Source organism: Pipistrellus kuhlii, unplaced genomic scaffold (genome assembly GCF_014108245.1).
Source record: "Pipistrellus kuhlii isolate mPipKuh1 unplaced genomic scaffold, mPipKuh1.p scaffold_m20_p_8, whole genome shotgun sequence".
NCBI classification, from domain to species: domain Eukaryota; kingdom Metazoa; phylum Chordata; class Mammalia; order Chiroptera; family Vespertilionidae; genus Pipistrellus; species Pipistrellus kuhlii.
In genome coordinates, this window is record NW_023425584.1 from 27,095,309 (window position 1) to 27,107,934 (window position 12,626).

The 12,626-nt window shown below is 41.2% G+C and overlaps 1 protein-coding gene across 6 annotated transcripts in view; it reads right to left on the reverse strand.

Annotated features, from left to right (window-relative positions):
- KDM3B (lysine demethylase 3B) overlaps positions 1-12,626 on the reverse strand; it is a 57,771-nt gene that overhangs the window by 17,518 nt on the left and 27,627 nt on the right. For 4 of the 6 annotated variants that reach the window (XM_045576541.1, XM_045576540.1, XM_036425003.2 and 1 more), the window contains exons 7-11: positions 11,258-11,857; positions 6,004-7,240; positions 5,002-5,203; positions 1,662-1,876; positions 763-915 (exon numbers count right to left, since the gene is read on the reverse strand). In XM_045576541.1, the coding sequence (XP_045432497.1) occupies positions 763-915; positions 1,662-1,876; positions 5,002-5,203; positions 6,004-7,240; positions 11,258-11,857 (2,407 nt within the window). The remainder of the gene's footprint in view (positions 1-762; positions 916-1,661; positions 1,877-5,001; positions 5,204-6,003; positions 7,241-11,257; positions 11,858-12,626) is intronic. The other 2 variants (XM_045576542.1, XM_036425006.2) reach the window with 1 other exon arrangement.

Sequence of the window (12,626 nt, forward strand, 5' to 3'; positions counted from 1 at the left end):
ACCCAAAATATAGTATTTATAGTCTATTTAAAAATATATATATATAACCGAAACTGGTTTGGCTCGGTGGATAGTGTCGGTCTGTGAACTGAAGGGTCCCAGGTTCAATTCCGGTCAAGGGCATGTACATTGGTTGCAGGCACGTCCCCGGTAGGGGGTGTGCAGAAGGCGGCTGGTCGATGTTTCTCTCTCATCGATGTTTCTAGCTCTCTATCTCTCTCTCTTCCTCTCTGTAAAAAAATCAATAAAATACTTTTTAAAAATTAAAAATAAATTAAAAAAATATATATTTTAGCCTGGCATGGCTCAATGATTGAGCATCGACCTATGTATGAATTAGAAGGTAACAACTCGATTCCTAATCAGGGCACATGCCCAGGTTGTGGGCTCAATCCCTAGGGGTGGAGTGGAACATCATGTGTATGTATGCATGTGTTGTATGCGCTCGTGCATGTGTACAAGAGGCAGCTGATCAATGAGTCTCTCTATCTCTCTCTCCCACTTCCTTCCTCTCTGAAGTCAATAAAAATATACATATAAGAAAATAATAAGAGAGTAATATGCTAATCAGATCAGACATCCTTCCGGACAAAGCCACAGAGGCAGCTACGGTGGTGGTGGGGGAGGGGCGCCAAGGCCCTTGCACGAATTTCGTGCATTGGATCTCTAGTAAATAAATAAAAAGGGCACATAAACCCATCCCTGCTTCAATTTCAAAGCGCCAGGTTACCTGTCGAACTACAAAGGACAGTATTTGCTTACCACTGCGTGGACGGCTTTTCCTGAGCCTGTAACAGTCAAGGCAGACCCCAAATCCACATTTGCGACAAACCCAGTGAATGTTGAAGAGAGTTGTTTCACATACATCACACATTTCCCGTACACCACGCACTGCACGCTTCCATGCCACTTTCTCTGGTGGGAGGAGGAAGAGAAATATTATTGGCATTAGATAAACTAAACTATAGCAATAGACCCTAGATACACTGATTCCTACTCAAGTCATTTTGTCCAGCAATAAAGCTCAAAGATTTATGAAATATATCTTTCTATAATTGTAAGAGAAACAAAACACATGGAATTTCTAATATTTCTGACAAGTGTCAACAGAGAATAAATGTCACACGTTATTACTTAAGATACTGTAAAATTGTCAATTTGAGGTAGTTTGAAATAAGAGGATTCTTCTCTTGAAATGTAGGGAATAATTTCATAGTACAATTTACCTTGGCCTAGAAATAGGATCCAGTATCTCACAGGCATGGGAATATCATATATGGTTGAATAATGTGAGTTCCAGTGTAACATAGCATTCTTTAGCACTTCATCTATTCACATACAATAGAATATCATTTACTAATACAAGTGGGTTCACAGCAAGCTGAAAATATTCAGTGAACCAAACCCAAGTAGAGATCATAATACTTATTATGGAAGCTCTGAGACAAAAATGAAAAAAGGCAAGTTTTTGGTCTGTCAACTTTCAAAGACTAAAAGAATGAGGTCTGCTGGATATTGTTAGGGCCTCAAGTTATATAATTTGCTACACAAAAGTCTTATCAGTCTTAATTCATCTATAGAATATGCCATCTGCCACTCCTTCCACTCCTTCCCTTAAGCAAAATATAATGGAAGTTCCAGTGAGGAAGATGGTGCCTTACGGTGTGGCTCTACCATCATCATGGCCTCCTTCTCAGACATCACAAGCTGACAGAACTGGTCCCCAACATTGGCCAAGATGTATTTTGAGGTTTCTAGGTCTATCCCTTCTGCTAGGGAGGAAGAGGGAATCCACAGGTTCATGGCATCAGGGTCACTTTGCTGGGGACTCAGAAACCCCTCCACACGGAGTACCCCCTTTCGAGTGAAGATCAGCCTGAGACAAAAAGGTAGACAGTCAAATACATAGTAAATACCAGCAGCCAATGCAAACTAATACATTCCTAAAATCCTAGAACCTAAAAGAAAAAAAATGAAGCTTAAGAGGAATTAGACTGAGTTAAAAATTGTCATCACATTTGATCAATGTAGTATGTATTCTCTGCACTAATAATAAATTCTGTTAACATTTACTAGGCATAGGTTCTTTATTTTTATTTTTTTTATTTTTTTTTATAATATATTTTATTGATTTTTTACGGAGAGGAAGGGAGAGAGAGAGAGAGCTAGAAACGTCGATGAGAGAGAAACATCGACCAGCTGCCTCTTGCACACCCCCTACTGGGGATGTGCCCGCAACCAAGGTACATGCCCTTGACCAGAATTGAACCCGGGACCTTTCGGTCCGCAGACCGACACTCTACCACTGAGCCAAACCGGTTTCGGCAGGCCTAGGTTCTTTAAAAAGCTGTCCCAAGAAATGCCTACTTGTTCTAACATATATACCCCTGCCATTAAATGTAAGCAGAGGAAAACACAGAACCATGCTATCACCCTTTAAATTAATGTCTACCTAAATTACGTGAGTTCTTAAAATTGCCTGGCAGTCACATTCCAGATGCCTGTTTCGTATCTTCTTTCAATCCTCCAATATTATTTTCCCCATGAGGACCTTGCTAAGCATTCCATTGAGAAAATACAAGGAGCCAGAAGAGAACTCCAACAAACTCTCACCATCACACCTTCCTGCAACTGAACTCCATGTATATCATCTGATCTGCTATTATGAATGAACCACGTCCCAGTGAAGACCAATCTCTCCGCCTATTGCTCTACACACAAATTCTCTCTCTTAAGTTATGTTTTCCTCTCTCCTGAATCATTGTCAGTATTTGAACTTGCTATCTCAAAAACATTCTAACAGTTTATATCTCAGATGTCCTTTTGATCCCACTCTCTTCTATTTATTTGCTTGTTAGAGCAGTTTCTTGAAAGAGTTGTCTATACTGGTTGTCACCAGTTCTAGTTCTTTTCCCTTTTATTTTCTCTTAATCCACTCCCATCAAGTATTCCCTCACCAATCTACCAAAACTGTTTTGACAAGGTCATTCATTACCTCTTGTTAAATCCTATGGTCATAGTCCAGTCCTTATCTTACCTGGCCCAATCAAGCAGCATTTGCCACAGTTCATTATTCCTTCCAGGAAATACTTTCTTCAGCTGTCTTCTAGGATATCCCACTGGCTGCTCCTTCTCAGCCTCTTCTACCAGTTCCTCCTCATCTTTCCCATCTCCAAAATGTTGGAAAGCTCTAGAACTCAGTCCTCTAATTACGTTCATTAAGTGATCGTAATTAGACTCATAGTTAGTTTTAAATACTTTGTGACATCCAAATTTTTATCTCCTGGACCTCTTCTCTCAGCTCCAGCATTGTCTATCCAGCTACCCTTTCAGCAATTCCAATTTGGAAATCTACAGGCTTCTCAAATATAACATATCCAAGTTAAAGCTCCCTATTTTCCTTCCCAAACCTGCTTTTCCGAAGAAATCTCCTTATCAGTAAATGGAAATTCCATTCTACCAGTTCTCAGGCCAAAAGCTGTAGAATTAACCTTTGACTCCTTTCTTTTATACTCCACACCTAACCCGTCAGAAAATCATGTAGGCTCTATTTTCAAAACATATCATTAATCCAATCACTTTCATCTCCTCTACTGCTACCTCCTCACACCAAACCACCACCATTTCTCATCTAGATAATTGTAACAGCCCCTTCTCTCTGCCTTTGCCTCAATGTAATCTAGTCTCAAACAGGGAGTCTGAGTGCTCCTATAAAACACTCATCAGCATCACTCATAAGCTCAAAACCTCTAATGACTTATTCCAGCATGAATGCCAAGGCCCTTAGAGTAGCCTTTAAAATCTGGCCCCATCATTAACTCTCCCCCCGCCCCCTGTAGTTATAGGTTTTACTGTGTGTTTGTTTTGTTTTGTTTTTTAGAGAGGGAGGGAAGGAACGAGAAAGAGAGAGAAACATGGAAACATCAATACGAGAGACCCATGGATCGGTGGCCTCCCTTGTACCATGAGAGGGATAGACCCTGCAACCTAGGCATGTGTCCAGACTGGGAACTGAACCCAAGACCTTCTGGTATACGGGAGAAAACTCCAACTGAGCCACACTTGCCAGGGTTATCATTAACTCTTTAACCTCAACTCTTTTCCTCCCTGGCTTACTCTATTTTATAGTCACCCTATCGCCATAAACACACCAGGCAGACTCCAGCCTCAGGACAATTGCTCTTGGTATGCCCTCCTCCTGGAATACTAGTCTCCCAGAAAAATGTGCCCTTCACTCCCACACTTCAATCCTCTTTCCCTTTATTTTTTTCATAGTTAATATCAGCTGACATACAATGTATTTAAGCTTATTTTTCTTACTGTCTGCCTCTCCAACTACAAAGCAAATCTCTCAAAGGCTAGAATTTGAAGGTTTTGTGCACTGCTTAATTCTTGGTGCCTAGAACAATGACTAGTACACATTATGTGTTTTATACACATTTGCTAAGTGAATCCAACACCAAGTAGATAAATTATTTGAATTTTTTTATTTTAAAAATTAAGGCTTCTTGAAAGATTATTTAGAAGAAATTCCCCTTCTACGTTTATTAGGTTTTGTTTGGTAAAAAGCAGGGGATATCCCTAGGATTTTCACCAGTTTTCTCTATTTCAAAAACAATGCTCATTATCTCCTAATCTTATTTCTCTTCCTTTCTAAGGAACCCAAGTTACTCTAGCACTGAAGAGGGGGAGTAAGTGGCCAGGCAGATTCATAGTCCAAAACTGAGTTCTGCTTATACCACTGGTTTCAAGAGGAACCCAAGTTAGGAATAACTCTCACAGGTCAGGGGCTGGCAGCTTCAGTTCTCTAAGGACAAGGCTACATGTCATTTCACATCCACACTAAATGTAGCTACTGTGGCAGAGCCTTAGCACACACTTGAGAGTAAAGGGGTAAGGAAAACAAAGAGAAAGATGGTGACACACACTTATAGATTCAGAAAAAGTGGGAACTATGTCTCACTAATGGAAACTGGAAAGAGAGAGAGAGAAGTCTGGTACCTCCGGAAGTGAAAAAAGCGGCAAGCCACGGTGGAATCATCTTGCTCCTGTTCCTTAAACTTCCGATACCGCTCCAGGCGGCACTCGCGGCACTTGTGCAGGTGAGGGGCTACATTGATGCACGACCCGTCCTGCAGGAAGGGCTCTCCGGACTGCTTCAGCTTCTTCACCTTGCTTACATCTTTCAGGACTGACTGGCCAACTGTGTCAAGGGAGAAAGAAGTGGTGGTTGGTTGTGACAGGTATAAGTGTGCCCATCAAGTTCATCCTTGACAGAAAGGGAGCAGAGGGAGCAAAAAGGCTTCACGGGGGGGGGGGGGGGGGGGGGGGGGGGGGGGGGGTAAAGACCGTGGAGAATTTGAAGGAAGTACCTCATTATAGTAAAAAACTCTGGTCATGAAGGAGGAAAACTCAAGAAGGCAGAAGGTAGAAGGTAGCCACCACCTGTCTCTGGCCCCTAGGGATATGACTATTTCTAATCAAGGAGTCTTCTAATTGAGCTTCTAATGGGATACCAATTCCTAATGACAACAGCTACTTTTACTACCAGACTTTTTTTTAATTTTATCATCAGCTCTTATACTTCTGGACAATAACTTAATACCACAGAATACAATGGCTTTTGGCAATGACATAAAACCTTACATATGTGTCAGAGAGAAGCAAAGTGAGGGGTGAGTAGAGAGAATGGGCCAAAGGAGAGCAGAAAAGGATGAGAAAAACACAAAGAAAGAGTTCCCGAACAAAGAGACTACTAAGGAAGGTCAAGGACTTCCTCTGTGGAACTATGGTTATACTAACAGATACCCTCTTACAGTGCTGATTTACATGCAATCCTGCCCTGAAACAGGTCTGGTGAGGGGCCTTTGTTAGGCCGTTGGCTATGTAATTTTATGAGATTATAAACTTTCCATCAAAGCGAGGGCCTCTGCTACCCAAGAGCACAACAGGCATTCCAGGCTAGTGCCAAGCCACGCCGCTAGATAGCCCCAGCAGGATCACCTTTCAGGGGTGCAGTCCGAGGCCGGCCCTTCGGCGCCTGCTTCCCTTTGCCTTTGCCCAGCAACAGTTCAGCACTGCGCTCCCCATTGGGGCCTAGCTTCCCCATCAGGTGCTCTGGAATCCCCTTCAGGCCAGTTTTGGCCTGCAGCTGCTCCTCAGAGTCGCTCAAATCTGACAGGTCACTGTTGGTGCTGGAGTCCGAGTCCTGTCTGCAAGCCAAGCTTCGCTCATCCAGTGAGAACCTTTTCACAGCTTCAAAAGGAGCTTTGTTCTCCTGTGAAAAATCTGCTGGGGAGGACAGAAAGCTGCCTGAGTGCCTGCCAAAGACATTACTGAAGGTTTTGAGGAGGGGATTGTCCTGCTGCCCAGGCCCCACAGTTGGCCTCTCCTCTGTGGGGCTGGAGGAGAGAGTAGGCATCTCAATGGGCTGGGTGAGGCTGCTGGTGGGTGAACTGGAGCGGCCGTTTCCCATAGCGGAGAGGCTTGGACCCCCAGTGGTAAGAGCTGAGCCGAGAACACCCGACACCAGTTTGGAGGAGTCAGTTGTGATGAAGAGGGTTTTCTTCTTTGCTAAAGATGCTGACTCTGAAGAGGAGTGAGACTCGGGCCAGTTGGGTGCTGCCTTGGAGGTGACAGTGGTAGCAGAGGAAGAGCTACCTGATGCCTGAGATGCAAAGCCACTGAAAGGGCTTTGTTCGACTTTCTCCACAAACGCCAAGAAAGGGTTCGAGGGCTCTTCCCGGGACAGTTTAGGGGGCTGTAAAAATAGATTTTCATGGCTCTCTGGGGTGCGGGCATTGAGGCGGCTCCGTGGGAAGGCTGGTGTGAGGGTGGGCATGGACTCTGTAGGCACTTTCTGGTCCACAGAGCTGCCAGCCTTAGAGCTTGATTTAGTGTCTGCTCCAAGAGTGGATCTGCCTTTACACAGGCTCTCAAGGCTTTGTTTGAATGAGTCTCGACTGGAGGAATCATCAGCCAAACTCTCTGAAACGGTACTGAAGTAGTTACTGGTTGGTAAAGTTTGGGGCATGCATTGAAAAAACAAGTTTTTGGAGAGATCAGAGTCTTTTTGAGACTCTGTTGCAGAGCTACTGCCAAAAGAGAAGCCCAAAGGTTTGTTCTCCGTGGCTAGAACCCCATTGGACTGGCTCCTTCCACTTCCAAATGTCAAAGGTTGTGATAAACTTGGGAGAGACGCTCCAAATCCAGAAGAGGCCAGAACAGAATTTCTTGAATTCTGAAAAGAAGAAAGCCTGAGTTAGTGATGTTGACTTCTCTTGACAACCTTATGATCTCTTTCTTGGACCTAGGCCAACATTTCTTATGAGTCAGTCAATCAACTTTTCTTTCCTACAATTCCATGAAAGCTACTCTTATAACTAGATTTCATCAGCATTAGGGAAGAAACCTGCCGCAGACCACACAGAGATAATCTTTAGCAAGGTAAGCTAGAGATAGCAAGATGTCAATCATCCTTCTACTCCCTTGGTTGTCATAGCATTAGGAGTCTGTGTAGGCTTTTTGGTATCTATTTCGAAACAATGACTCTACCAGGGAATTGGTGAAAAGGCTTCTTAAACATTCATCAGCTTTTACTTTAAAACATACCAAGTGATCATGTAATATTAATCTACCTCAATTAGAGGCTATTGTTAAAATTTTAATTTAAGCTATTACAAATTTTTCATCTTACAAAATTGACTTCAGCTCCATAACAAGCCCATTGTACATTAAAGAAAAGTTTTAGAAATTGGCCATTTATCTATGGGTTCAAGTCAACCTGAAAGTTAACATTGTTTCAATTAAAGTTAAACCTAAAGATACTAAGTTAAAAAGAGCATACTGATTACTGAACACTTGTGTTATCATTAGGCTAACAAGCCTCCAACCAAGAAAAAGTAAAAAGATATTGATATGCCCACTAAACAAAAGCATTCAGCATAACAAATTGGACAATAAAGAATGCATGTACATAAAGTAGGATCACTTTCATATGTATTACACATCCATTTACCTTAACAGAAATATCCATATGTAGGTATGAGCACTTACATAATACTCTTTAATTGAATAAAACGCAGATCCTAGCACTTGACTAACAAATCACAGGTAGTAGATGATGATAACCCTAAACATTCACTTTAAAACACTGGAAATAAATTATTCCATGACTGCTTAATAAATATGATGCTTCCTTTTGGGGTAATGAAAATTTCTGGAATTAGTCAGTGGTTGTGGGTGCACAGCATGGTGGAAGCACTAAATGCCACAGTACTGTTTACTTTAAATTATTAAAATGGTCAATTTTGTATATGTTACTTTATCACAAATTTTTAAATGTTCCAGATAGAAAGGGGCTCTGTTAAAAAAACAAACAAACAAAAAACCATATATATATATATGAGAGAGAAAGAGAGAGAGAGGGAGAAAAAATAAAACAAAAAAGATGGAGTTTCAATTTACTTAAAGTATTCTTTAAATATTCAAGAGGAGCTGAGACTGGTTTGGCTCAGTGGATAGAGTGTCGGCCTGCAGACTGAAGGGTCCCGGGTTCGATTCCAGTCAGGGGCATGTACCTTGGTTGCGGGCATATCCCCGGTGGGGGGTGTGCAGGAGGCAGCTGATCGATGACTCTCTCTCATTGATGATTCTAACTCTCTGTCTCTCTCCCTTCTTCTCTGTAAAAAAATCAATAAAATATATTTAAAAAATAAATAAATAAACAAATAAATAAATAAATAAATATTCAAGAGGAGTCTACATTAGGATTTTCCTTGAGGGTAGCACATAGGCAAGAGAATCAGGAAGGTTTGCCTTCCTTTGACATTTCTATAGAGACAGTTTCAGGGCATTTTAGGATTCATAATTCTGTTTTCTTTTCTTTTCCACAAACCAACAACTGTTGACTTAAACCCCATCAACTAAAAAGAAAAGAATAGACAGACATAGCACTGAGGCTTGCAGTTGCTTCACCAGCAGGATTTGGCCAGGAGCCTTGACACCTGCATGACTGCAAGGAACCAGCATGGGTAGCTCAGGTTTCACTACTAAAGTTACCCTTTAAAAATAAATACACACATGAATGAAGAACAATGTGGATGGTCTTATTTTCCTTCAAGTGATTAAATTCCAAATCCTTTTCTTATACTAAAGTGATGATAAGATGATTTCAACTCAATTTTAAGGGCAAGACATTTTTTTGGATAGGGTTGTGTCCCTATTTTAGATTCAGTATCATAATGGAAACATCCCTTTCTGTATTTTAAAATCCTAGCCCAAGGAGAATACCTAGGCTGACACCTTAGCAAAATTACTGCTGCAGTCACAAAAATTTGTCCAACCTGTTTAGAATCCACACTTCATCTAGTAAGCTTTGCTACTCTTCTAAGAATAACAGCATTCTGTGGAGCTCTTCTTGTGCCATGTAAAATTTGATTTTTTTTTAATTCTCCATTTTTGTCCACACTGCCTTTGACATGGAATTCATTTTAATTAATTTGAGCAATATGATGATATACAATCTAGAAATCCCATAGAGACCCTCACCTAGTTCTCTTGGGAATGCTGGTCAATTTAATAGAGGACAAATCATGAACAGTGTAAAATTTGCATTTACAGTCTGCTTGGACATTTTACCTCCTTCCTCATCCCTGCACACTAGGGATTAACAAATTGCATTTTGAGAGGAAGAAATCAGATTAAATGTGTTTGCTTTTTTTTTCTGGCATTGTTATACCTAAAATGATTCCATTTTAGGATGTGAGCTCCTTCAAACAGGGATTTCAATTCTTTGTTTATAATATATGGTAGCACACAGTAGTTTTCTATACATACTTTAAAAAAATTTAGTATCTTAGTATTTCATACTCCAGCTTGAAAAAACTATGACTAGCATCATAAATCATACTTTGGTGACCAAAATAAGAGTCCGAAGATTGTGAGAACTGTTTTTTATACTGCTTCAAATTTGATTTGGGAGCCAACTTAACGTTAATTTATATTTTTAAAAAGTCCCACTTTGTAAGACAATAGTAGCCCTGGCCAGTGTGGCTCAGTTGGTTGGAGTGTCATCCTGTGCAGCAGAGCCTCAGATTTGATGGTCAGTCAGGGCATAGACCCGGATTTCAGGCTTGGTCCCTGTTTGGGGATGGCATGTAAGGGAGGCAACCGATCAATGTTTCTCTCTCACATGGATGTTTCTCCCTCTCTCCCTCTCCTTCTTCTCTTTAGAATCAATGAAAAAACATATCCTTGCCCTGGCTGGTTTTACTCAGTGGATAGAATGTCGGCCTGAGGACTGAAAGGTCCTGGGTTTGATTCCAGTCAAGGGCACATGCCTGGGTTGCAGGCTCAATCCCCACTAGGGGGCATGTAGGAGGCAACCAATCAATGATTCTCTCTCATCATCAATGTTTCTATCTCTCTCCTTGTCTCCTTTCCTCTCTGAAATCAATTAAAAATATATATATATTAAAAAAAAAAAAAAGAAAGAAAAAACATATCCTTGGGTGAAGATTTAAAAGAAAAAGTAAACTGGATATTATGATTAATTCCATCAAATTTTCCAGGTTAGACTTTAAAAGATTAAGCCAGGCCCTGTTGGTTGGAGCATCATCTTGATATGCCAAGTTTATGGGTTTGATCTCCAGTCAGCGCACATGCAAGAATCAACCAATGAACAAAGAGAACAACAAATCAATGTTCTCTCTCTCTCTCTCTCTCAAATCAATAAATAATAAAAAATTAAGTAAAAGATTAAGTTGGAAAAGAAAATTTTATGGCCATATCTAATCATGGGAAAGAAGCTCATCTTCAAGGGAAAATATAAAAAATGATAAACTGAAAACATGGGTTGGTAACAGTGGCTTCCACATAGCCTTAATTATAGTGCCACTATTACCAACACTGTAATTTGTTAACCTTGCCTCTCACAGGCCTGGTGGCAGCTCAACCACTATATGAACTAAAAAGATAATTGCATTAAAAAATCTATCATAATATATCATTAAATTGGGTTACATAATCAATTTTGATTAGCCTAGTTGTTCAGCTGACTTTTAAGAGCTAATAAAATTATTAAAATATACACATTTGTCTATTGAGCAATAAAGGTCCACCCACAGTGTTTAATTTAAGCACATCTTAGATATACTTCTTCCAGCTAGCATTTGAGATGCCTTTTAATGTGTTACCAAGAAAGAAAGAGTGAAAGAATAAAACCAAATCTTGCAAATCTGCCCCTGAAACAACTCACCTCTCCTGGGACCTGCGACCAGCTGCCTTTCTGTTTTTCCGGCCCAGTCCCTGCTGCAAGGCCAGTGTCTGAGATCCTCACCGTGGTTGGGGTAGAGCTGGCAGTAGTGACCACAGCTGCTGAAGCCACCAGGCCCTGACCAGCTTGTTCCAGTGTTTTTCCTGCCTCTTTGCTGTCAGCTCCACCCGCCTCTGGGGCCAAAGGTGTCTGCCCTGTGGCTGGAGGATACGGAGTGAAAGATGCAGTCGTGTCCCCGCCTACAGGCCCATCCTGCACCACCAGAGTCCTGCCGTTTTCTTTGGTGTAAGTGGCAAAGCGAATGTTTCGGTTAATCTGGGGGACAAATGTAGTCGGTGGTGGCTTGGTTCTTTGATCCAGCCCTGGCTCTCCACTGGCATTCCCTCCTTTCCAGGGCCCTCGGCTCGCCTCACCTCCATCGCTCCCATTACTGTCTACTTCACCCCTGTCTCCTTTTAATTTCTTTGATGCAGAGTCACACCCAGAGTCCGAAGCACTTTTTCTCCTCCGGCCATCTTTCCCCTCTATGCTCTCTCTCTTCTTCTTGCCTTTGGAAGACTTTACTGCTTTTAACGTACCCCCCTACAAAACAAAATTCAAAGAAAATTTATTACAAGGGACTTTCCATCTTGTGAAAATCATAAATCATTAGTTCTTTCCCATCTCTGAGTTCCAATGCCAGCTCTAAAACATTGCCCATGTCAAAAAGCTCCAATCTTCCTGTGACTCAGTTCACACACACACGTACAAGATAATGGTCACTAGAGATTAACTCACTCAGCAAACCTTCTCTTAAATAAAATGCAGTATTTCCTCAAATGAAGGAAGGTTTTAAAAATCCGTGGAGTTTCTTTTACAAAACAGACTGCCAAAGCTAGCCTGGGAGCTCATTTGCCCCTTGATGAAAAAAAAAATCGGCTTTATTCCATATTTAATTCCTTGTTTGACAGAAAATGGCATTTCAAATATTGAAATATAAAATCTCCTCCTCCAGAAGCCACTAAAAACTGGTGACAATAGGAAAACAGACATTTGTGAGTCTGTGACTAAAGGAAAAGTGAGACCAACGGAGGCAGGTTTGGATTACTCTTACAGACTTTAAAAAGATGCAATCTCCAGATCTTATTAGACAGAGGAAAGGAAAAAAGGCATGCTACCATAGACCAAACAGTCAAATCTCTTAGCTCTTTCAATAATTTCAGCCTAGCTCATGAACTCTTACTTGTGCTTTACTTGAGAGGCCGGATAACCTTAAAAGATAGAGGTTAGAAGGGGCAATTCCTATCTTCTTCTCTGAGAAGGACAAAGGGAAGGGGGCTTGGGACACAGCTAACATTCTTTCAAGCAATCT